At 45.3% G+C, this 22,384-nt stretch overlaps 1 protein-coding gene across 50 annotated transcripts in view; it reads right to left on the reverse strand.

Annotated features, from left to right (window-relative positions):
• Positions 1-22,384, reverse strand: part of MBD1 (methyl-CpG binding domain protein 1) — a 61,326-nt gene that overhangs the window by 32,433 nt on the left and 6,509 nt on the right. For 2 of the 50 annotated variants that reach the window (XM_070361869.1, XM_070361867.1), the window contains exons 3-19: positions 20,804-20,918; positions 20,550-20,716; positions 20,384-20,466; positions 20,180-20,220; positions 19,661-19,807; positions 19,442-19,570; positions 19,186-19,260; positions 18,937-19,056; positions 18,785-18,853; positions 18,063-18,230; positions 17,419-17,718; positions 17,188-17,325; positions 16,714-16,845; positions 16,567-16,628; positions 10,025-10,208; positions 6,062-6,291; positions 5,400-5,573 (exon numbers count right to left, since the gene is read on the reverse strand). In XM_070361869.1, the coding sequence (XP_070217970.1) occupies positions 5,400-5,573; positions 6,062-6,291; positions 10,025-10,208; positions 16,567-16,628; positions 16,714-16,845; positions 17,188-17,325; positions 17,419-17,718; positions 18,063-18,230; positions 18,785-18,853; positions 18,937-19,056; positions 19,186-19,260; positions 19,442-19,570; positions 19,661-19,807; positions 20,180-20,220; positions 20,384-20,466; positions 20,550-20,716; positions 20,804-20,918 (2,334 nt within the window). Of the gene's footprint in view, positions 1-5,399; positions 5,574-6,061; positions 6,292-10,024; positions 10,209-11,284; positions 11,971-12,745; positions 13,686-14,948; positions 15,466-16,566; positions 16,629-16,713; positions 16,846-17,187; positions 17,326-17,418; positions 17,719-18,062; positions 18,231-18,784; positions 18,854-18,936; positions 19,057-19,185; positions 19,261-19,441; positions 19,571-19,660; positions 19,808-20,179; positions 20,221-20,383; positions 20,467-20,549; positions 20,717-20,803; positions 20,919-22,384 lie in introns of those variants that run through there. The other 48 variants (XM_070361871.1, XM_070361870.1, XM_070361877.1 and 45 more) reach the window with 48 other exon arrangements.

The following is a 22,384-nucleotide window of genomic DNA, read 5'->3' on the forward strand; positions in this document are numbered from 1 at the left end:
AGTAGAAACCAAAAGAGAGCAGAAGTACCTACACTTTGACAAAATAGACCTTAACTCAAAAGATGTTACAAGATGTAACAAAAGACAAAAGATGTAACAAGAGACAGAGTCAATTCATCAAGAGGATATAACAATTATAAAGTCATCCCTTCATACCTGTAGCAGATTCACTTGAGGATCTGCCACAGATAACAAAATCCACAGATGCTCAAGTTCTATAGTCAACCTTCCATATCCATGGTTCCACATTTGCAGATTCAACTAATCCCAGATCATATAGTACTACATTTATTGGGAAGAAAACACATTTAAGTGGACCTTCAGAGTCTGTGTTGTTCGAGGAGTTAGCAGTATATGCACTCAATATCAGAGCACTTAAATACGTTAAACAAAGATGAACAGATATCAAGGGGAAAATAGACAGCAGTGCAGTAATAGTAGGAGACTTCAATATTCCATTTTGGCAGTGCACAGGTCATCCAGTCAGAAAATCAATAAGGAAACAATAGACTGAAGTATACTTTAGATCAAATGAATCTAACACACATACACAGAACATTCCATCTAATAGCAGAATACATAATCTTCTCACGTACACATGGAGCATTCTCCAGGACAGATCACATGCCACATCACACAAAAGTCTTAAATTTAAAAAGATTGAAATAATGTATCTTTTTTTTTTACCACAATGGCATAAAAGTAGCAATCAATAACAGAAAGAAAGCTGGAAAAATTAACAGATGTGTGGAAATTTAAAAAACACACTCCTGAACAACCAATGGGTCAAAGAAGAAATCAAAGGGGAAATAGAGCGATGGTACGGGGAGGGAGGAGGGTTCAGGATGGGGAACACATGTATACCTGTGGCGGATTCATTTTGATATTTGGCAAAACCAATACAATATTGTAAAGTTTAAAAATAAAATAAAATTTAAAAAAAAACCCTTAAATGAAAATGGAAATACAAATATCCAAAATTAAGAGATGCAGCAAAAGCCCCCTTAAGAAGGAAGTTTATAACAATAAACACCTATATTAAGAGAAAAGAAAGATCTCAAAAATCTGACTTTACCTCAAGGCACTATCAAGAATAAACTAAGCCCAAAGTAATCAGAAGAAAGGAAATAACAAAGATCAGAATGGAAGTAAATGAAACAGAGACTAGAAAAATGATAAAACATATCAATGAAACTAATAGCTGTTTTTTTGAAGAGGTAAAACGGACAATCTTTAGCTGGACTAGCTAAGAAAAAATGATTCAAGTAAATAAAATTAGAAATAAAAGAGGAAACTTTACAACTGATACTGTAAAAATACAAGGGATCATGAGAGACTATTAGGAACAACTATATGCAAACAAATTAGATAATCTAAAAAAATGGATTAATTCCTAGATACATATAACCTACCAAGACTGAATCATGACAAAAGAGAAAATCTGAAAAGACCAATAATGAGTAAGGAGACTGAATCAGTAGTCAAAACTCCCAAAAAAGAAGCCCAGGACCAGATGGTTTCACTGGTGAGTTCTACCAAACATTTAAAGAAGAATTAATACCAACCCTTCTCAAATCCTCCCCAAAAAATGAAGAAGAGAGAACACTTCAATATCCCTAATGAACACAAATGTGAAAATCCTCAATATAATATTAGCATATTAGAAGAATCACATACCATAATCAAGCACAATTTATCCTTGGGATGCAAGAATAGTTAAGTATATGCAAATCAGTAAATGTGCCACATCACATTAACAGAATGAAGGATAAACATTATATGATCATCTAATTAGCTACAAAAGAAATTTGACAAATTTATGATACAAAAAACTCTCAACAAATTAAGTGTAGAAGGAATGTAGCTCAACAGGCTATACATAACTAGCACACAGCTAACATCATGTTCAGAAGTGAAAAATTGAAGGCTTTTTCTTAAAATCAGGCATAAGACAATGGTGCCCACTCTTGCCACTTTTATTCAACATAGTACTGGAAATCCTAGCCAGAGCAGTTAGGCAAGAAAAAGAAATAAATATATCTAAAATGAAAAAGTGGAAGTAAAACTGTCTGTTTGCAGATGACATGATCTTACTTTATATATATAGAAAACCCTAAAGATTCCATCAAAAAGTGTTAGAACTAATCAGTGAATTCATTAAAGCTATAGGAATTGAAATTAATGAACAGAAATCAGTTGCATTTTTATACACTAAAAATGAACCACCTGAAAGAAAAATTAAGAAAATAATCCTATTTCCAATAGGTTCAAAAACAATAAAAATAGGAATAAATTTAAGCAAGGAAGTTAAAGATCTGTATACTGAAAATTATAAGATACTGATGAAAGAAACTGAAGATTCAAATAGATGGAAAGATATCCTTTGTCCTTGGATTGGAATATTAATATTGTTATTAATAAAATGTCCTTACTACCCAAAGTGACACATTCAGTGCAATGCCTATCGAAACTCCAATGGCATTTTCACAGAAAGAGAAAAAAATCCTAAAATTTCAGTTGAATTACAAAAGATCTCAAATAGCCAAAGCAATCTTGATAAAGAAGAACAAAGCTGGAAGCATCACACATTTGATGTCAAACTATATTACAAAGCTATAAAAATCAAAACAGTAATGATAGTGGCATAAAAACAGATGAATAGAGCAATACTCAGTTGGTAAAGAATCCACCTGCAAAGAAGGAGACCCCAGCTAGATTCCTGAGTAGGGAAGATCTGCTGGAGAATGTATATGCTACCCACTCCAGTATTCTTGGGCTTCCCTTGTGGCTCAGCTGGTAAAGAATCCACCTGCAATGTGGGAGACCTGGGTTCAATCCCTGGGTTGGGAAGATTCCCTGGAGAAGGGAAAGGCTACCCACTCCAGTATTCTGGCCCTAGAGAATTCCATGGACTGTACAGTCCATGGGGTCGCAAAGAGTGGGACACGAATAAATGACTTTCACTTTCAGAGCAGTGGAACAGAACAGGGGGCCCAGAAAGAATTCCATGTATCATATATATGGTCAACCAATCCTTTATAAAGAGGCCAAGAACACACAATGGGGAAAGGACAGTCTCTTCAATAAACAACCTTGGTAAAACTGGATGACCATAGGCAAAAGAATGAAACTGGATCACCATTTACAAAAATTAACTCAAAATGGATTAAAAACTTAAACATTAAGACCTGAAACTGTAAAATATGTAGAAGAAAACATAAGGGGAAAGCTCCTTGATATTGGTCTTGACAATGATTTTTTGGATAAGATGCTAAAAGCAAAGGCAACAAAATAAAAAATAAACAAGTGGGACTATATCCAATTATTAATAAAAAGTTTCTTCACAGCAATGGAAACAACAAAGTAAAAAGGCAACCTACAGAATGGGAAAGAATATTTTCAAATCATGTATCTGTTAAAAGGTTAATATCTAATATACTTAAGAAACTCATATAACTCAATAGCAAAAAACTAATAATCTGACTACATAAATGAACAAAAGCCCTGAGTAGGCATTTTTCCAAGAAGACATACAAATGGCCAAAAAGTATGTGAAAAGATACTCAACATCACAAATCACCATAAAAATGCCAATCAAAGCCACAATGAGATTATCACCTCACACCCGTTAGGACGGCTATTACAAAAAAAGAAAAGAGATGACAAATGTTGGCAAGGATGTAGAAAAAAGGACACCTTTGTACACTGTGGTGGGAATACAAATTGGTAGAACCATTATGAAAAACAATATGGAGATCCTTCGAAAATTGAAACTAGAACTACCATATGGAAACAAACTGTTTACTGAGGTATGAACAGATAAAGAAATTGTGGAATGGGATATTGTGCACTCAGTCATGTCTGACTCTTTGTGGCCCCATGGACTGTAGCCCACCAGGCTCCTCTGCCCACGGAATTTTCCAGGCAAGAATACTGGAGTGGGTTGCCATTTCCTACTCCAGGAATGGAATATTGCTCAGCATAAAAAAGAAACTTCTGCTCTTTGAGACAACATGGATGAACCTGTAGGATATAATACTAAGTGAAATAGGCTGGACAAAGAAAGACAAATACTATATGATCTCACTAAACATGGAATCTAAGGGGAAAAAAGGTTTGACATATAGAAACAGAGAGTAGAATGTCAGTTCTCAGGGGCTAGGGGATAGAAGAAAAGGGAAGATTTGCTCAAAGGATATAAATTTTCAGTAATAAGATGAATGAATAAGTTTTAGGGATCTAGTGTAGAGTATGCTTATTTAACTTATATGCAGAGTACATCATGAGAAACGCTGGGCTGGATGAAGCACAGGCTGGAATCAAGACTGCTGGGAGAAATATCAATAACCTCAGATATGCAGATGACACCACCCTTATGGCAGAAAGTGAAGAGGAATTAAAGAGCCTCTTGATGAAAGTGAAAGAGGAGAGTGAAAAACTTGGCGTAAAGCTCAACATTCAGAAAACGAAGATCATGGCATCTGGCATTTGCCATCACTTCATGGCAAATAGATGGGGAAACAGTAGAAACAGTGACAGACTTTATTTTGGGGGCTCCAAAATCACTGCAGATAGTGATTGTAGCCATGAAATTAAAAGACACTTACTCCTTGGAAGGAAAGTTATGACCAGTCTAGACAGCATATCAAAAAGCAAAGACATTACTTTGCCAACAAAGGTCCATCTAGTCGGGGCTATGGGTTTTCCAGTAGTCATGTATGGATGTGAGAGTTGGACTATAAAGAAAGCTGAGCACCGAAGAATTGATGCTTTTGAACTGTGGTGTTGGAGAAGACTCTTGAGAGTCCCTTGGACTGCAAGGAGATCCAACCAGTCCATCCTAAAGGAAATCAGTCCTGAATATTCATTGGAAGGACTGATGCTGAAGCTGAAACTCCAATACTTCGGCCACCTGATGCGAAGAACTGACTCCTTGGAAAAAGATCCTAATGCTGGAAAAGATTGAGGGCAGGAGGAGAAGGTGATGACAGAGGATGAGATGGTTGGATGGTATCGCCAACTCAATGGACATGAGTTTGAGCAAGCTCTCAGTGTTGGTGATGGACAGGGAGGCCTGGCATGCTGCAGTTCATGGGGTTGCAAAGAGTCAGACACCACTGAGCGACTGAATTGAACTGAACTGAATGTAGAGTATGGGGACTACAGGTAATAATTCTGTATTGTATACTTGAAATACACTGAGAATAAATCTTATGCATTATCACCTCAAAGCAAACAGACAGAACTTCTTAGTGCAAAGATGTATGTATAATTAACAAGACTTAAATGTACAACTGCTATGCCCTGTTAGGGCTACACTTTACTGTAAATCAGTCTTCCTAAATAATCTTTAATATACAAACTTCAGATTTGATGTGTATGTTTTCTGACATCATTACCTGAATTGCTGGTCTAGCTTTTCAGCCACAAAATCCTGTCTCTCTTTTTCTTTCTTCTCTCTTAATAATCTTATTTTATCTCTCATTCTATCTTTTTTCTCCTCAATTGTTTCTTCTTTCAATTGCATTTCAGTAAAATACTCATTTTCCTCGGATGCTAAAAGTTCACGTAACCTAGGTTCACAAAACAAAATGACAACAACAAGCAAAGGAATTAAAACTGTCATGCTACATGTACCATTTCACTAATTGCTTTTTATTTTGTTAAATTCAATTTCAGAAGTATATATTCAGTTGTAAATTTTGTAAGAAGGAAAGATCATTACAGTATTCCATAAAATGAGTTGTCACCTAAAGCAATAGAGACTAATCTATGCCACGTTTTATTTGATCACGTACAGATGAGATATGTGATCTATATTTCAACAAAAAAAGCAAAATGAGCAAGATTTTAATTATAATAACAAAATATGATACAATATGTTCTTTTGATTTCTATCAATAGGTTATCACAAGTGAAAATAAGCTATTGGTTTGGTAGGAATAAGACTAGCTCAGCCATGATCCTTACTATAAAAATTCACTTGATTTTTGATTGGTCAATCTCAGGCTCTGGTTTCAGAATGTCTCAGAGTCTGGATTAGCCAGTTTTTAAGCCTTACTTATTTCGTCTTTCTTCAGTGTTGATGATAAACCCTTGCATGGCATCCTTGACTCTTGCTTTCACAAGACTGTCCACAAACTTGCGGTCATTGTGCTGGTCCCACTCAGTTTTCAAGCGATCCCGCTCGATTGACTTAATGGAAGCCAAAATAGCATGATGTTTCTGATGGCTGTGTTGGATTCTTTGCAGATGATGCTCAGCTCCTTGGCCTTTGGGAGGCTTGGCTCTCTGGAACAAAAAAAAAAATCAAGTATCACTTATGATAGACCCAAAATCAACTGCATATTTTCAGTTAATCCACAATACCTGTATTAAACAAAATTTGGTATATAAAACTAATATATCCTGCTATAACTGTAAACAACTTAAGTGTCTAAGATGTAACTTGTTTGAATTATTTGAAACCTGTACCTAAGGTGTCATCAAATCAGTCTCAAATATTTCTCAAATGCCATTTGAATAAAAGTTCATGGAATTATAAAGTTAAAAATTTGAATGGGACTCCAGAGATTATCTAATCAAATCAGACTTAATTTATTTGCCCAAAGTGCTCTGAGTAGTGAGGGCAGAACTGAGTAGAACAAAAATTAAAGGTCTTCTAATTCCTGACCTTAATCTTGCCACCTACTATCCCACCTTGCTTTTCAGGGCTCTGACAACATAGTTACCACCATCAAAATCTTTCAATTAAAGTAAACTACTCACTAAGTATATAGGATATATATAACAAGTTGTGACAGTGAAATATCCTTTACTAAGAAGGAAGTAAGGAAGACAGAAAGGGAGGAAGGGAAAGAAGGAAAAGAAAAAAAAAAAAAACTAATGGTAGAATTTGACTCCTATTTCTACTGTCCCCAGAAGTTTAATGCAAGAGCTGTACTCCTGACATTCTGGGATTAACTTGAATTTCTGTGAATATGTTCATTTTATACAAACTTTCATCAAAAAAGTTGGAAATGCATACACCATTGTGAATAAATATTGACACATTTGCTAAAATCATATGGACTATATCTTTTCTATTTCTGCATTGCTAGCATGAAGCATGGCTACCAGTATCAAGTTCTCAATACGAATGAAGAGGAAAGATGAATGAATGAATGAAACTGTTCATGGGTGGGCTCGATGTGACTCTTGCCCCTCCTGGGGCCACCATGAAATCCATGGTTTTGAGCTTTGTATTTTCAGCCAGGTTTAGCAAATCACCCTTAGGTGAGCAGTCAGACTCTGGTGTGCTGATGCACCGTAACAAAGATTTTAACTCGCGGCACAGAGTCAATCTCATCATTTACACTGAGAGCATCATTGTCTGGATTACCAGAATACTGGCACTGAAACTTGGTAAAGCAGTCTCCTAAGGAAATGAAATCAACATTTGAAGACAGCCTCATGAAAAGATTCAAGGTTTGGGGTATACACACGGGTGCCTAGAATAGTTGAACAAGATAATACAAAGCTGAGGTAGGTTGGAGACAGAAGGTGATGTTGAAGGTTACATCATGGGAAGTAGCTAATTCATACTGAAATTATTTAGAGCCTAGATTTAGTTAACAAACTACTGTTCTCTAATATGTATGGCATCCTATGAACGCAGACTCAGTGATAACAAAGCAGAGTTGGGTCAAGGCTGCACCCTGAGCAGGACACACTCAGGCTCCTAGTAGACAGATGGGCTGAGAACAGGAACCAAGCACCAAGGTCATCAGGAGTCAACTGTCTTAAGTCATCAGGGCAAGAATCAGGCTCTGAGGTACATTTTGACTAAAGAGGAAATAGCAGTGGAGGGCAGAGAGAAACAGACTGAGCAGTAGCAGGGAATTAGGAAGCCCTTTAAGGCTGTGGCATCCTGGGTAGGAAGACCTTTGTGGTCAGGGAGGACCCTGTCTTTGGATGAATAAAGTAAGATCTGGAGTTCCCGAACAAGATGGTGCCAATCCATGCAGTCTCAGTATTATGTACTCAAAACCTATACTATTTAAAAGAAAAATAATATAAACCAGATCTGCAATTTAACATTTTGATGTAGCTGTATTAAAGAAAAAAAGAGAGAAACAGGGGGAATTAATTTTAATATATTTTTATTTAACCAATATATAGAAAATATTATCTCAATATATGACTCTAGACATATTACAAGTGCTCAAATTTGTGGCTAGTGGCCACCATACTGAACATTGCAACTCTTAAACCGTGCTACAATCAGAATGAAGGGTTTAATAACTACCTTGTACTTTCAAGGTCACCGAAAGCTTTTGTTACTGTAACATCTCAAATTAGTTTCTACTATTACAGTTTAACGTCTTAAAGAATAACATCTTACAAGCTAAGGTTTGATTCTGGCCTCTACTGATAACTGTGTGATCTTGAGTAAGTTACTTAACCTCTTTGAGTCTCAGTTTTCTCACCTGTCAAAAAGAGCAAAACAAATGGCTTCCTAAAAAAAATTTATTTCAAGAAGTAAATAACTGGGTCCCTAGGAGGCACTCACCAAACAGCTGCTCCTTTTGCTGCTTCATTACTTCAGACATTACATCTTTCACCACCTTCTCTTGAAGAAATTGTTTAGCATTCAAGTCTCATCTCTGGTGGTTTTAACTCTTCTCCCATTGCAACTCTACAACCTCTAACATCCACACTTCTTATCACACTCTGGTATCTGAGATACACCAGCTCTGACTTTTCCCTTTCCTCTTTATTCTTCTATAAATGTAAAATATTCAATAGGCCTGCTTCTCTGGTTTGGTGGTGATTTGGTGGAATGGAAATCCTTATTGGTTTCCAACACAAGGAATGTCACCTGACCAGTACCCCAGCTGAGCTCAGGGTTCAGATACAGAACCCAAAGTACATCCACTTCTGTCCGTCATAAACCTCAAACCCTACAGACTGTAGAAGACTCCAGTCGCCTGATTTCCAAACCCAGATCCTACAGTCCCTGGACCTAAAGAAGAGGGAGCAGGTCTATAAACTGACTGACAACTGCTATGTGCACTACAGAGCATAATAAAACTATATCGTTCATCATCTCTGACCTTTCTTCCACAGTGTCCCGACACGGACAATACAGTACACCGCGATCAACTGTGCTGGCACACTGTGTTAATCTTTAACGATTTTGTGCATGAGCAAGTTGTTTCTGCAATTAGATGATAAGCAGTTTGAAGGCAAGGACCAAACTTTTAGAGAAAGCGAAATCTCCCAGGGTCAATGTATTCACCCCTGTATCTTCCACAGAGCTGCGCACACAGCAGGGACTCATGTGATGCCTCTATCGTTGCTTAACTACACATGGAGGTTTTCTAGCCTGTGGAAACTAGTGTGTAGAAGCAAAGGAATGCAGGTGCGTGGACCACCTGTCCGAGGTTCTGAGCAGCGCTCATCAAATTCTGCAGCACAGCGTTCCCCTGGTCGCCTACCACCACTGCTGCCGTAAAGGCAACCAACCTCCTATTCCCAAGCCTGCAGGTATGCTTCTGTTATGGTTGAGTCAGCAAAGGAAGGGCCCTAAAACCACTCAAAACCCCCAAAGGCCAGCACTCTTCAACAGACGGTTTTCCTAAACGTACAGAACTAATCCCGACCGTACAGCTGAATCACTGCCAGCCCAGATCCCAGATTTCCCTGCCACCTGACCCAGCGCCCTTTCCTTGACACACACTCTGCATTTTAAGGGGACGACCTCTTTTAAAAGTCTTGCAAGATCTTCAACCTTCAAGATCGCCAGTGGTGATTCTCCAAATACAGAAACTAAATACAGCTGAAGGGGGAAGAAGGGTAGGGAGGGGCGGAGTAAGAGAGCTAGGCAAGAGACCTTTTTCTTCCTTCGTTCAAAATTCAAACTACTGCGTCAGGCACCTGCTTCCCTTGAGAGAACCCCTGCTGGGGGCCAAGGCTGGGTTGGGTCCTGAGATGGGGAAGATACAGAAAACGGTAGGATCCCACACACATATCCCGTGCTTACCACGATCACGACTTTGGGAGTGGGCCCCTTAACCTCTCTCTGTACGATGCCAAACCGCTGGCTGTACATTTTGGAGCTTCCTCGGGTTGGGGGCGGTGTCCGCTGCGGTTCCCCAACCACAGCTACCGGCGGGACGAGCTTGTGAGATGCACTGGTCTGGTTGCCAGTGGTGCGCCTCGCGGGGCTAGGGACAGGTGAATGGGGCGGAAGTCGGTCCCGTTACCATGGTGACCACAGACGCGGGCACTCGCTACTTCCTCTTGGAGTGGAAGAGCTGAGTCTGCGCAGTCCTCACCCTGCCCTTGGCCATGCCTCCCTCCGACCTCGGTCCCTTTCTAGGAGTCATCAAATAGCAGAAAAAAGCCTCCTTAACCCGCAATGAAGTCGAAGATCTAATTACATTCCAACTGACTTTGCTATTTATATCCTGTAATGTTTAAAAGCATGAGAAAAGTTAGCGGACACTTTGTAGGATGGTCAAATTGTGAGGCCATCTTTAAGTTAACCTTTAGGGCAAATCATCACAGGACCACCTTATTCGCGTAGTTCTTTACAGGAATTTATAAGGTATTTTCACACATAAACCCTTTCAGTTTCACAAATACCTGACTGATGGAACAGCGGGTATTATCCTCAACAAGCTGAGAGAGCCTAACTGGCATTCTAGATCCCAGGCAGAAGAAACACACACACACACACACACACACACACGTGAGGAGACCTTTTAAGGGGCCCTCAGCATTGGCATTCTAGATCCCAGGCAGAAGAAACACACACACACACACACACACACACGTGAGGAGACCTTTTAAGGGGCCCTCAGCACTGGCATTCTAGATCCCAGGCAGAAGAAACACACACACACACACACACACACACACACACACACACGTGAGGAGACCTTTTAAGGGGCCCTCAGCACTGGCATTCTAGATCCCAGGCAGAAGAAACACACACACACACACACACACACAACGTGAGGAGACCTTTTAAGGGGCCCTCAGCACTGGCATTCTAGATCCCAGGCAGAAGAAAAACACACACACACACGTGAGGAGACACACACTGGCATTCTAGATCCCAGGCAGAAGAAACACACACACACACACACACACAGGGGCCCTCAGCACTGGCATTCTAGATCCCAGGCAGAAGAAACACACACACACACACACACACACACAACGTGAGGAGACCTTTTAAGGGGCCCTCAGCACTGGCATTCTAGATCCCAGGCAGAAGAAACACACACACACACACACACACACACACGTGAGGAGACCTTTTAAGGGGCCCTCAGCACAGGTGGAGACTACAGCTGAACTTCCGCTCAAGAGCAAAGTGGTGAGTGAGTGAAAGTCGAAATCCTGTCCGACTCTTTGCGACCCCATGAACTATAGAGTTCATGGAATTCTCCAGGCCAGAATACTAAAGTGGGTAGCCTTTCCCTTCTCCAGGGGATTTTCCCAACCCACGGATCGAACCCAGGTTTTCCGCATTGCACGTGGAATCTTTACCAGCTGAGCTACAAAAAGTAGTAGGTAATACCTAAAAGTCAAATGACACTTTGGTACTCTTCCTGAAATGGGAACGAACATGGAACTTTAACAGGAAAAAATCAGCACCTAGTAGGTCACTGACGTGTAATAAAAGCACAACTAGTACTGCGTATCCCAATTTAAGACCGCAATTTACTATAAATCAGCATTCCCTAATCATTTGTAATCCGCCCACTTCGGATTTTGCATGCGGCATGTTTCTAGGTTTGGACTCCATTTCCTGAATTGTTCGTTCAGCCTTTCAGCCACAAAATAACGTCTCTTCTCTTTTGAAATTTCTTTTAATAATTCTCTCTCATTTTGTCTTTTATCTCCTATAATGCTTCTTCTTTCAATTGCAGTTCGGTAAAATACTCATTTTCATTTACTGCTAAGAGTTTACGTAGCCTGAAACAAAAGAAAGAAAAGAAATTAGACGATCGTTTCCGCTCCCTGGACGGGGTCCTGAAGGCTGGTTGCTGGATCTTCGATTCCCACGGGTGCCTGGCCCGCTGGCTGGTCTGCTCTGGTGACACCACACCCTCAGAAGGGCGGTGACGCCCTCGGCCTAGGGGCGGGGTTTGGTAAAAGCCAGATTCTCGGGCCCCCGTTGGGAACCTCCGAGGTCCACAGCCTGGAGGGTCCCGTTGACGTGAATTTTCAGCGACATGGGAAGCGGACTCTCGGCGACACCCGGCGGCCGTAGAACGTCCCGGCGTCGGTCCTGAGCTCTTCGCGCTGCGCCCTCACCCCGGGCGTGTCCCGTAATTTAATCCCGCTTCGGTTTCGCCCGCGGAGCCACTGTGAAGAGGGGAGTCGGCTTCCCTCTGCGCTGATTCTGGACCGCCTCGGCCCAAGGGAGGCCACGCCCCAGGGACAGGGAGTTGAGGGGCAGCGTCTGTCCAGCCCTGGCCGGAGGACCAGGGTCCGGGGGCCAGCGCCCCCTGGTGAACGTATTCGGAGGGTGGCGGGACCGGCCCTGGCATGACAGCCAAGTCTCAACCTCCAGGGGGGTCTAGGAGAATTGATTCACCCAAGATCCTTGAACAGAACTTGACTTTGATCTTGCCACCCGCTTTCTATACCAGTTTCTCAGAGGCAGTCTATCAACACTTAAGCACCATTAAGATACTCCCCCCCAAAACACTAAATATATATAAATCAGTAAACGGGACAATAAAAATCATTTAAAAATAATTTTAAAATAGAACAGCATAAACTATATTATTTCCAATGCCTATTGTACCCCAACAAGGTCACGCAAGGGCTGTCCTCCCAACAGTTTCCTGAATTCTGTATTTTCACCATTAAATTCCACGATAAAGTTGGAAATTCATTCACCATTTGTAAATACATATTGATGTATTTAATAACTGCATGAACTATATCTTTTTCATTCCTGAATCTCAGTATTAAGTACAGTGCCTACCATGGGTCAGGTTCTCGATACCTGAATGAATGACACAAAAATAGCCGAGACCAGCAAGTTTTTTTCTGGATGGGCTTGACAGAATTTCTGTACTTGCTGGGGTCACCATGAAATGGTCTTCAGCTTTGCATTTTCAGCAACGCAGCTTTACCAAGTTATCCTCAGGTGAGTTGTGAGACCCTTAGGAACTGATTCATGGCGGGGTGGCTTTGTAACGTGTCACCGTGACTAGGCTACGTTTCCCAGTATCCCCTTCCTGGCATGCTTCCAGTTAGGACAGGCCACGAGAGATTCTGCGTGGTAACTGGAGGGCAGATGCGCGGCAGCAGCACGCTCAGAAGGCTGGTGCAGGAGCACCAGGCACTGTTGCAGTTCACACGTCACTCATCTGCTGGCTCACCTCGTTGGTATGGGCAACAGTCAGGTCTGCGGCCAGGCCTGCAGCTGCTCCACCTTCCCCAGGATCTTCCTTCAGCTTTTCTAATTCTTGGACCAGATGCATATTTAACTCTGTGATGAAGGGCACCAGCTTCTTCTGCAGGACACCCACGTCACCGAAGTTGGAGGTGGTGAGAGGCTGACATGGCTTCCAGGCCATCCTTGTGGTTTCCAGCTCGTGCTCATGGGCGCCAGTGTGTCCTCCGTCTCCCACTTTTTACATCCATCTTCCCTTCCCGATTGCCTGCCCTGCAGACTTCAAGCTCCAGCATTAGATGCAAAGACAACAGCCTTATACAGACTGTTCAACCAGCTCCCACAATTGCATAAGATCAAATCACCTACAATAAATCCCTTAAGATAATATACATATTTATATATACATTACACACATATATAAAATCTTTATATTAGTAGTGCTGCTTTTCTGATTGTATCTTGACACACACAGTAACCAGACTTATCTCATGAGTCAGAATGCTATTCTCAAATTTCATTTAGGGCACCACTGTCAAAATACCACCAGAATATGAGAATTGGGTGGTTGGATCCTGGGAGGGAGCAAAACAGTATGAGAAAATTATCCAGTCTTGACTCTGGCTGAAATAAGTAGGGTAAGGCAAAGGAAGGAGCAGAGAAGGATGGCAGAGGGCTATACAATGAGTTAAAGTAGAGAAATGCTTAATCTACCTCTGAATATCTAAAGCTGCAAGGCTGGGACTACAGTAATCAAGAGAGGCACATAGGCTACAAAATTTAGGAGGCCGGCACTCAGTCCCAGCCCAGTAAAGCTAAGTAATGAATCACACATGTCATTTTTTGGCACTTTATGAAAAACTGGAAAGTGAGGCAGGGCTGAGCCAAGACTGGCCCTTAGGTGGGACTTGAAGCAGGAGCTCAGACTTCTAGAAGACAGGGGCTGAGAGTAGAAACCAAGTACAAAGGTCATCAAGGGACAGGGGAGGCAAGTTTTGAGGAAACATGAGCCAGGCCAGGAGCTTTCATTCTGAAGACTGCTTTGGCTGAGGGTAGGGAATGATGGTTAAGTATCAGCCGTGGGGAAAGACGCCCTTTTCGGTTTGAGGAATCCTATGTGGCACCCAAGGCCTGGGAATAACCCAGTCTCAGGAGGCATGCGTGCTTTGACAAGGTGGCACAATCCACCCTGTCTTGGTGTTTCCTATGCCACCCTAGGGGCAGCAGCTTTGTACGGGGTTTATTATGCTTAGAAGAATCCAGCTTTGTAAGGTCACTGGAAACTTGTTAATATGACACTATTACACACTACTGGATATAGGTTACAGTTAACAGTTTAGTGGCTTAACTTAAAAACAAGGCTTTTACAACCTGGGCTTGATCTTGATCCTAGGCTCTACTGATACTAGCTGTTCGACACTGGACAGGTTATTTAGTTTCTCTGAATCTCATTTTCCCTTCTGCAAAAATGGGCACAATCAAGCCGTTCTAAAAAGATGTTTTTGAGGATTAAACCAGGTCCATGGGAGGAACTCAACGAATAGCAGTTCCTTTCCTCATTTATTCACATTACATTCCCAATACATTCCGAACTGCTGTCTCCCTGAGGAAATGTTTAGAGACACTACCAGGTCTCATCCAAATCCATTTAGAATTATTTATGATGATGGCTTGTTTAGGCCGAAGGTGGCTTTAATCACGTCGGCTCTCCCATCCCAGCTCCCCCATCTTTAATATCCACACTTCTTATGACACTCAGGCTCCTGGGGTTTGCACTGGTTGGAGGAGATGCACAAACTTTCTACTCTTTGTCTTCCTTTTCTGCTTATTTCCTCTATAAGCTCAGAGTACTGAACAGGCCTGCTCCTCTGGTTTGGTGGTAGGTTTTCCCAGTTCCTGACTCCCACACAAGCCCTGGCAATCCATCTATGGTCCAGCCTCTGAGCAGATCAGTGTTGTCTCTGATAAAGTCGGTCTGTAAATATCACCTTGAGTCCTACAGTCTGTAGAAGCCTCCAGTCTACTGCTTTCTACCTCCAGGTTTTTTAAGGTCCTTGGACCTAGAGAAGAGGGAGCAGGTCTGTATGTTGAATCAGGTTCCCTATGTGCAAAATGAAGCATCACAAAACCATTTCCTACTCTTCCATTTCCCTTAATTATCCCTTCCCTCTCTTCTACAATCTTCCATTGCAGACAACATAGCACATCATTACTTTTCTGTTAATATGTAATGATTTCATGCATAGGGGAAACAGCTTCACCACTTGGATTATAAGCTCCCTGAAGGCAGGAATCCTATGTCTCCCGAAAGATAAGCCTCCCAAGGTCACTGATTCACCAGTGTGCCCAGCAGGGCCTCAATCAGTACCTCAGTACTCGCCCAAGTACAGGTGGAGCAGTTTCTGGCCTGCAGACACTAGTCTGCAGGACAAAGGAATCCAGGGGTTCAGGTCAACAGTTTACGCTGCCTGTCTGGCTCTGGTCAGGGCTCTCAGCAGTCCTGCAGGAGGCAGCGTTCCCCTGACCTCCTCCCACCAGCCCAGTCCTACAGTCCTCCCACCTCCCTATCCTTCCTTCCACTGCCACACCTGTAGGACAGTTCTGTGCAGCAGCTGAAACAGTTAATGACCTCAACAGGCTCCAGAAAACCTCAAGAAACACAGCCTGATTCCTTCCACTGAGGATACTTCAGTTGTGTGTGGGCCCCAATCACAAAGCCATCTCAGGACCAGATCTCCTGACCACCCCCCACTGACCAGCCCATCCATTCATCTCTTGGAAACTCCACAGGCCTTCAAGACCCCAAATGATGATTCTCTGAATAAAAACTTCTAAGTCTGACCCCTGTGGATTTTCTTAAGAATACGGGGGAAAAGCTTTCCTTATCTTCCCTTTTCTTTCCAATTTTATCACAGGGCACCATCACCTCTCCCACCATCACCTCCTGTAACCCTCCTCAAGGAGGGCCCTGGCCCAGACCTCAGGAGAAATTTCTAAGGTCCTGCACACACTCCATCACTGATGGTGACCAGAGCAGTCGTACTGGGCCTTTACCTCCCACTACGCCATGCCAAAACGCTGGCTGCTCTCACGACTCAGGGCCCACATCTGGCCAGAACCCCTCCCTCCGCCATCCCGACCCCTCACAGTGCGGGGCACACCTTGGCAACCAGACTGCTGTGTCCCGGAGGCGGGTTCCACCCAGGCTGAAAATCTCCGTGATCTGGGGAAGAATTAACATCAGGGTCAATATGACTGGTGGGCCTAGAGCAGGGTCAGGACAGAGTGGGGCGTCCCCCAGCACTGACCACGGGCGTGCCAGCCCCTCCTGCCTCCTCCTCTGGGGGCAAGTCAGAGGTGGAGTCAGCCTTGTTGTCGTCCTTGTCCTCCTCAGGGTCAGGTGGCTCTTGCTTCACTGCTGGCAGGCCTGGGTCTACTGCCTGGGAGAGGCGGGAAATTGGCAGCTGTCAGAAGGGCAGGGCTGGCCTGAGGAAAGTGTCCCTACCAGCCAACCTGTCCCTGTGCTGACACTCCGTCACACCTGAGCACAGAAAAACCATCACTGTCTACAGACCTTTCCCATTCCTCACAGATTTCCATTTTTCTGTTAAGTGGGCGGCAAAGCAGGCCAAACTAGTTGCCTGGGGAGGGTGAGGCATCTGTCAGACAGGCGGGATAATTCTGTGAGAGGCTGTCATCAGCACACCTATTACTGTGTTCAAAGAACCACCATCATGGCTCCCCATCACTCTGCTCACAGACCACCCATCACTGACCCCCACCTTGCTGGGGCAGCCAGGCAGCAATACAGGAGAAGTCAGGATGGCTGTGCCAGGTGTCCAGTCTTCCTGGGCATCCGCCTTCTCTTGCTTCACCTGGGGTAAGGCCACAACCCAACTCAGGCCAGGGCACTGGGCCTCCTGTGTGGAGGAGGATGGCAGCAGACTTGGTCCCAGCTTCCCTGCACGAGGCTGGGTGGGGTTAGGAAGGGCAGGATAAGGCGGGACCCTCACCTGCAACCGAGTTTCTGTGGAAGCCGGGGCTGGGCCAGGCACCTGCACGGGACTGCTTGCACCCTCCCGTAAGAACACAAGGTCAGTGCCAGGTGGGGGCAGCACAAAGCCACTGCCTGCTTCCTCCTTCACTGGAGTCTGGGCTCGGTCTGGTTGAGCTGCGGGTGTGGCCAAGGGAGGCTTCAGGGTCTGACCCAGATGGGGCCTTCGAGTAGAGCCAGGCCTCTTTCGACGAGGGTGAGCTGGGGGCGGCGATGCCCCATCTTCGGACCCTGCCCAGACACTTGGCAGCAGCCGCTTCTGTGAGGAGAGGTGGCACGTTATGGCCACCAGGTACAATACTACCCTGCTCTGATTGATGCGCCCAACCCCGTCAGTTCCAGCACGGAATCTCCTTATGGACGAGCCGCTCATCACACAGGCTGTGAGTCTCCTATCAGCAATGACAGTACCTCCTAGTTTCCTCATTTATCCCAGCATAACGTCTGCTAATTGGTGGCAAACCCACCGCCCCACCGACCACTCTGAGGCTGCAGGACCCACTAGAGGTCTGCCCGCCCCTCCCAGGCATCAGGTGGCAGGGGGCATGAGGGGGAGACTGGCACTATTCCTCCCACCCACCAGACCCTTCCTGCTACACCCACCATAGCAAACTGCAGGCACTGGCGCCAGCGACACTTCTGGCGCTTCTGGTTGCTGCCCCCAAACTTGGGCTTGTCACAGCAGAAGTCGCAGTGGCCACAGTCCATCCGCCGCAGGCAGGCTGCACAGGTCCCACACTTGCGGTTCTGCCGACGGTTTGTGTAAGGCTGCTGGGAACAGGAGGTGTGGGGCTGTCACTAGGATAGTGACAACGCTGCTCCTGTTGCTCGTCCACCAGCCCCACTGGAGGGAACTGGCTCCCACTAGTCACACCTCCTGTCTGCGAGTCCAGCGCCAGGCGGTATCACTGTCCTGGAAGGTCCTTGATACCATGAGCACGGTGGCTGCTTCAATACAGTATCCATCATTCTATCTGCTGGTCCCCCACTAGCTACCAAGATAACGTCTCTGACCCCCGCCTCCAGCAGAATTTTGCAGATGCCCATTAGCTCCCATCGCTGCGCCCGCTCATCCTATGCGGACTTCGGGCACTGTGCCAGCTTTTCCTCTGTGAGCCCCATCAGAGCGTTGGTTCATCTGACACCAGGTCCTGTCACTGCACCTGGGGGTCCCATATTAGTTCCTACCCCACTGTCTGCTCAGCCCATACTAGTATCCATCACTGTACTTTACTACTCCCCTATTAGGCCCATTGCAGCATCTGCTTCTTTGGGTTAACCAAGCGCCCTGGGAGAGTCTATTCAGGTAGGGTGAGGCCACTCACTAGCTCGTCCTCGTCTACACAGTAATAGATGAATTCAGCAGGTGGCGAGGGGGCCAGGGCTCTGGGGTGCTGCAGAGGCAAATGGGGTGGGGTCAGGGCAGGTAGCTGGTGAGGTTACGGTTGTGCCGTCCCCCTGCCCACCAGGGCCTCACCAGCTCCGGAGACTCTGGAGGCTGCGGTGGGGGAGGTGGAGGCGGTGACTGGGCTCGGGGTGGACGCCGCCGGGGCACCACCTTGGAGTCGCAGCCTCCCCTGCGGCGGCCGTGTTTACCCTGAGAGAAAGGCAGAAGGCAAGTTTAGGCTTGGCGGCACCAGGCAGACACAGACCACCGCCCTCCCCTCAGGTGTGCAGAAAGCATGCGAGGGGGACAGGCAGGCAGAGTGTGGGCTGGGGCACTCACAGCAGGGGGAGCCACAGCCAGGGGAGGGCGTCGTTGACATCGCTGATGGTGGCGACGGAGGCGGTGAGCAAGGTGCTGGCAGACAAGGGCAGATAGGTGAAGCCAGAGCGGTGAGTGTGAGGTGGGGGAGAAAAGAAGACATGAGGTGGGCAAGGCCAGGTGGAAAGACGGAAGCAGCAGCAGCTTCAACCACAGTGTAAGCGCTGCCCCAGCCCCCCACTGCACAGCCCCCACTGGCCGCTCCACTCTGACTTACCCGGAGGCAGCGCCGCTGGACGCACTTCCACTGGCGCCGGAGACCGGGGCGCGGAGGGCGAAGGCAGACTCGACAGCGGCCACAGTCCTCTCGGGTCTGACAGCCCCGGCACACTCCACACCCTCGGCTCTGTGGGGGCCGGAGGTGTGAAGCGTGGGGCCAGGGCTGAGGGCCAGGAGCACGGGTGAGCCTTGGGCCCACCCCAGCTGCCTGACTCACCCTTTCCACAATGCGGAGGCACCGTCTTCGCTCACACTTGCAGAACAGCCCCGAGGCCACATCATGGGGCAACTGCAGGAGGCAGGTGGAGCAGGCCCCACAGTCTTCCTTTACCTGGCAGGCCGTGCACTCCCCGCAGCCCACACGCTGCCAGGAATGGGTGGGGCAAGGTCACGGGTCCAAGCGGAGTGGCTCCAGGAGCACTGCCCCTCACGTGTCTGCTGACCCCACATTGGCCCCTATCACCACGTCTGCTGGTCCCCCGTCTGCCTCATCACTGTCTGGTAACTAGTGATTAGCCACCATCACTGAGGCCGTAAACAACGTCTACTCTCCCCTGTGACCCTTATCACAGTGTCTACTGATTAACTTCCATTACTGTCGACTGCCTGCAGCCAGCTCCCTACAAAATGACCCTGACATCCAGTGGATCCATCACTGTTCCTTCAGACTCTGACCAGCCCCCATCACATCCTGCTCCCACCGCACACTTGTGAGGAGGAAGTAGGCTGTGCTTACCTTAAACATCCTCTGCTCCCGATTGAAAGCGATCCTCTGTGCTGCAGGGAGGGAGGCAGAAATGTTAAAGGAGCATCAGGTATCTGACCTCACGACTCCCTCTGCTCTGTCATCTACCACTCAGCCCCCAGCCAGATATCTGTATGCCAGCCTGACACCGAGGCTGCTCCAGCTCTACCTCCCAGTGCCCCAGGGGCCACTCACCTCGGCAGTCCTTGCACAAAGTCTTGAGCCGCTGCCTTCGGGTACCATCTCCTGAAAAGCTGATTCCACAGTTCTCACAGCACCTAGGATGGGAAACATGGGTGTGGGGCCCTGAGTGTACCCCCAACCAGAACCCTCACGGACTTGACTCTAGCTCAACACTCACCCAGGGGCAGGAAGCGAAGCTGGGACTGTGTCAGTGTCAGCCTTGCTGTCATCCCTTGGTGCCTCCTTCCTGACCTCACTCTTCTGAGGTCCAACCTGACACTTCCGAGCCTTGGCTGGCTTCGAAGGCTTCTTCCGCTTCCTGCTGGTGATGGCCAAGGATTGGGCCTGGAGACAAGAGCAAGGGCAGGAGACCAGTGGGCGAGTGTCAGGAGGCTCAGCGTCCGTGCCCAAGTATTCTACACCGTACAGTACCTTGGGGGATGGATAGCAGAGGACGCCTTGTTTGAAGTCGAAGAGGGTGAGATCACATGCAGGGCCCAGGTATCGGGTCAGCTCAACTTTGCTTCGGATCCTGTCTCCTGTGGGGCTGGGGATGGACCAGGACAGGTTGGTACCTAGCTGGAGCCACTGCCACTCCACCCACACAACCCTCCCATAGGGCTGGTGAACAGGCCTGGAGAGCTGGTGGGATACAGGAAGCAGCCTGGGATCAACCTATGAACCCCAACCAAGAAACTACCCCAAATAACTCCAAACAGCAGGAATATAAAAGGTGTATAAATGCCAGCGTGTAGACAAAGATTAATAAATAATATAAATGCAAATGGATATGCACAGATTTATAATGTGTGCTACTACTGGCATTCCATATAAGTGAAAGGAAATACAAATAGCAACACAAATTAATTAAATAACATACATGTATTAGCATTTCATACTATGTACACAAACAAAATCCATACAAGAAAAAAACGTGTTTTAAATATAGCAGGCTCTTGAACAACACATGTATAAACTGCATAGGTCCACTTACACATGAATTTTTTTCAATAAATATATTGAAAAATTTTTTGGAGATTTGTGACTACTTAATTCAATGAATTATATAGCCTAGAGATATTGAAAAAATTAAGAAAAAGGTGTGTCATGAATGCAGAAAATATATGTAGATACTAATCTATTTTATCATTTACCACCATAAGATATATACATGAAATCTATCATAAAAAGTTAAAATTTACCAAAACGTGCACAAATACTTAAGATCGTATGTGGCACCATTTGTAGTCAAGAGAAACGTAAACAAAAGTAAAGATGCAGTATTACATCATAACTGCACAAAATTAACTGTAGCATGTATCATACTACTATAATCATCTCACAGCCACCTCCTGTTGCTGCTGCAGTGAACTCAGGTGTTGCAAGTATTTACTTTCAATGCCATGGAAGGCGAATCATCTCTGTGAGCAGTTTGTTTCTCCATAAAATTGAGCATCACAGTAGAAAGTGACCCCTTGCAGTGGTTTTTCTCATGTCATTTTCATTGTATTTAGTGCACTACTGTAAGCTTTTAATAACACCTTGGGACCCATAACAAAGTGTCACTGGTGATACTGCAAGTGCTCCCAAGAAGCAGAGAAAAGTCATAACATTACAGGAAAAAGCTGAATAGCTTGACATGTACCGTAGATTGAGGTCAGCAGCTGTGGTTACCAACAATTCAAGATTAATGAATCCAATATAAAGTGAAAGTGGAAGTGTCACTCAGTTGTGTCTGACTCTTTACAACCCCATGGACTACAGCCCACAAGGCTCTCCTGTCCATGGAATTCTCTGGGCAAGAATACTGGAGTGGGTTGCCATTTCCTTCTCCAGGGGATCTTCCCGACCAAGGGATCGAACCTGGGTCTCCTGCATTGCAGGCAGATTCTTTACCATCTGAGCCACCAGGGAAGCCACCCACTGTAAGGACTATTATTTTTAAAAAAAAGAAAGGAAAAAAAACAAAGGAAATTCAGAAACTGTTGCTGCAACTATGCCAGCAGCTCGAAA

This window comes from Bos mutus, chromosome 24 (assembly GCF_027580195.1).
Source record: "Bos mutus isolate GX-2022 chromosome 24, NWIPB_WYAK_1.1, whole genome shotgun sequence".
NCBI classification, from domain to species: domain Eukaryota; kingdom Metazoa; phylum Chordata; class Mammalia; order Artiodactyla; family Bovidae; genus Bos; species Bos mutus.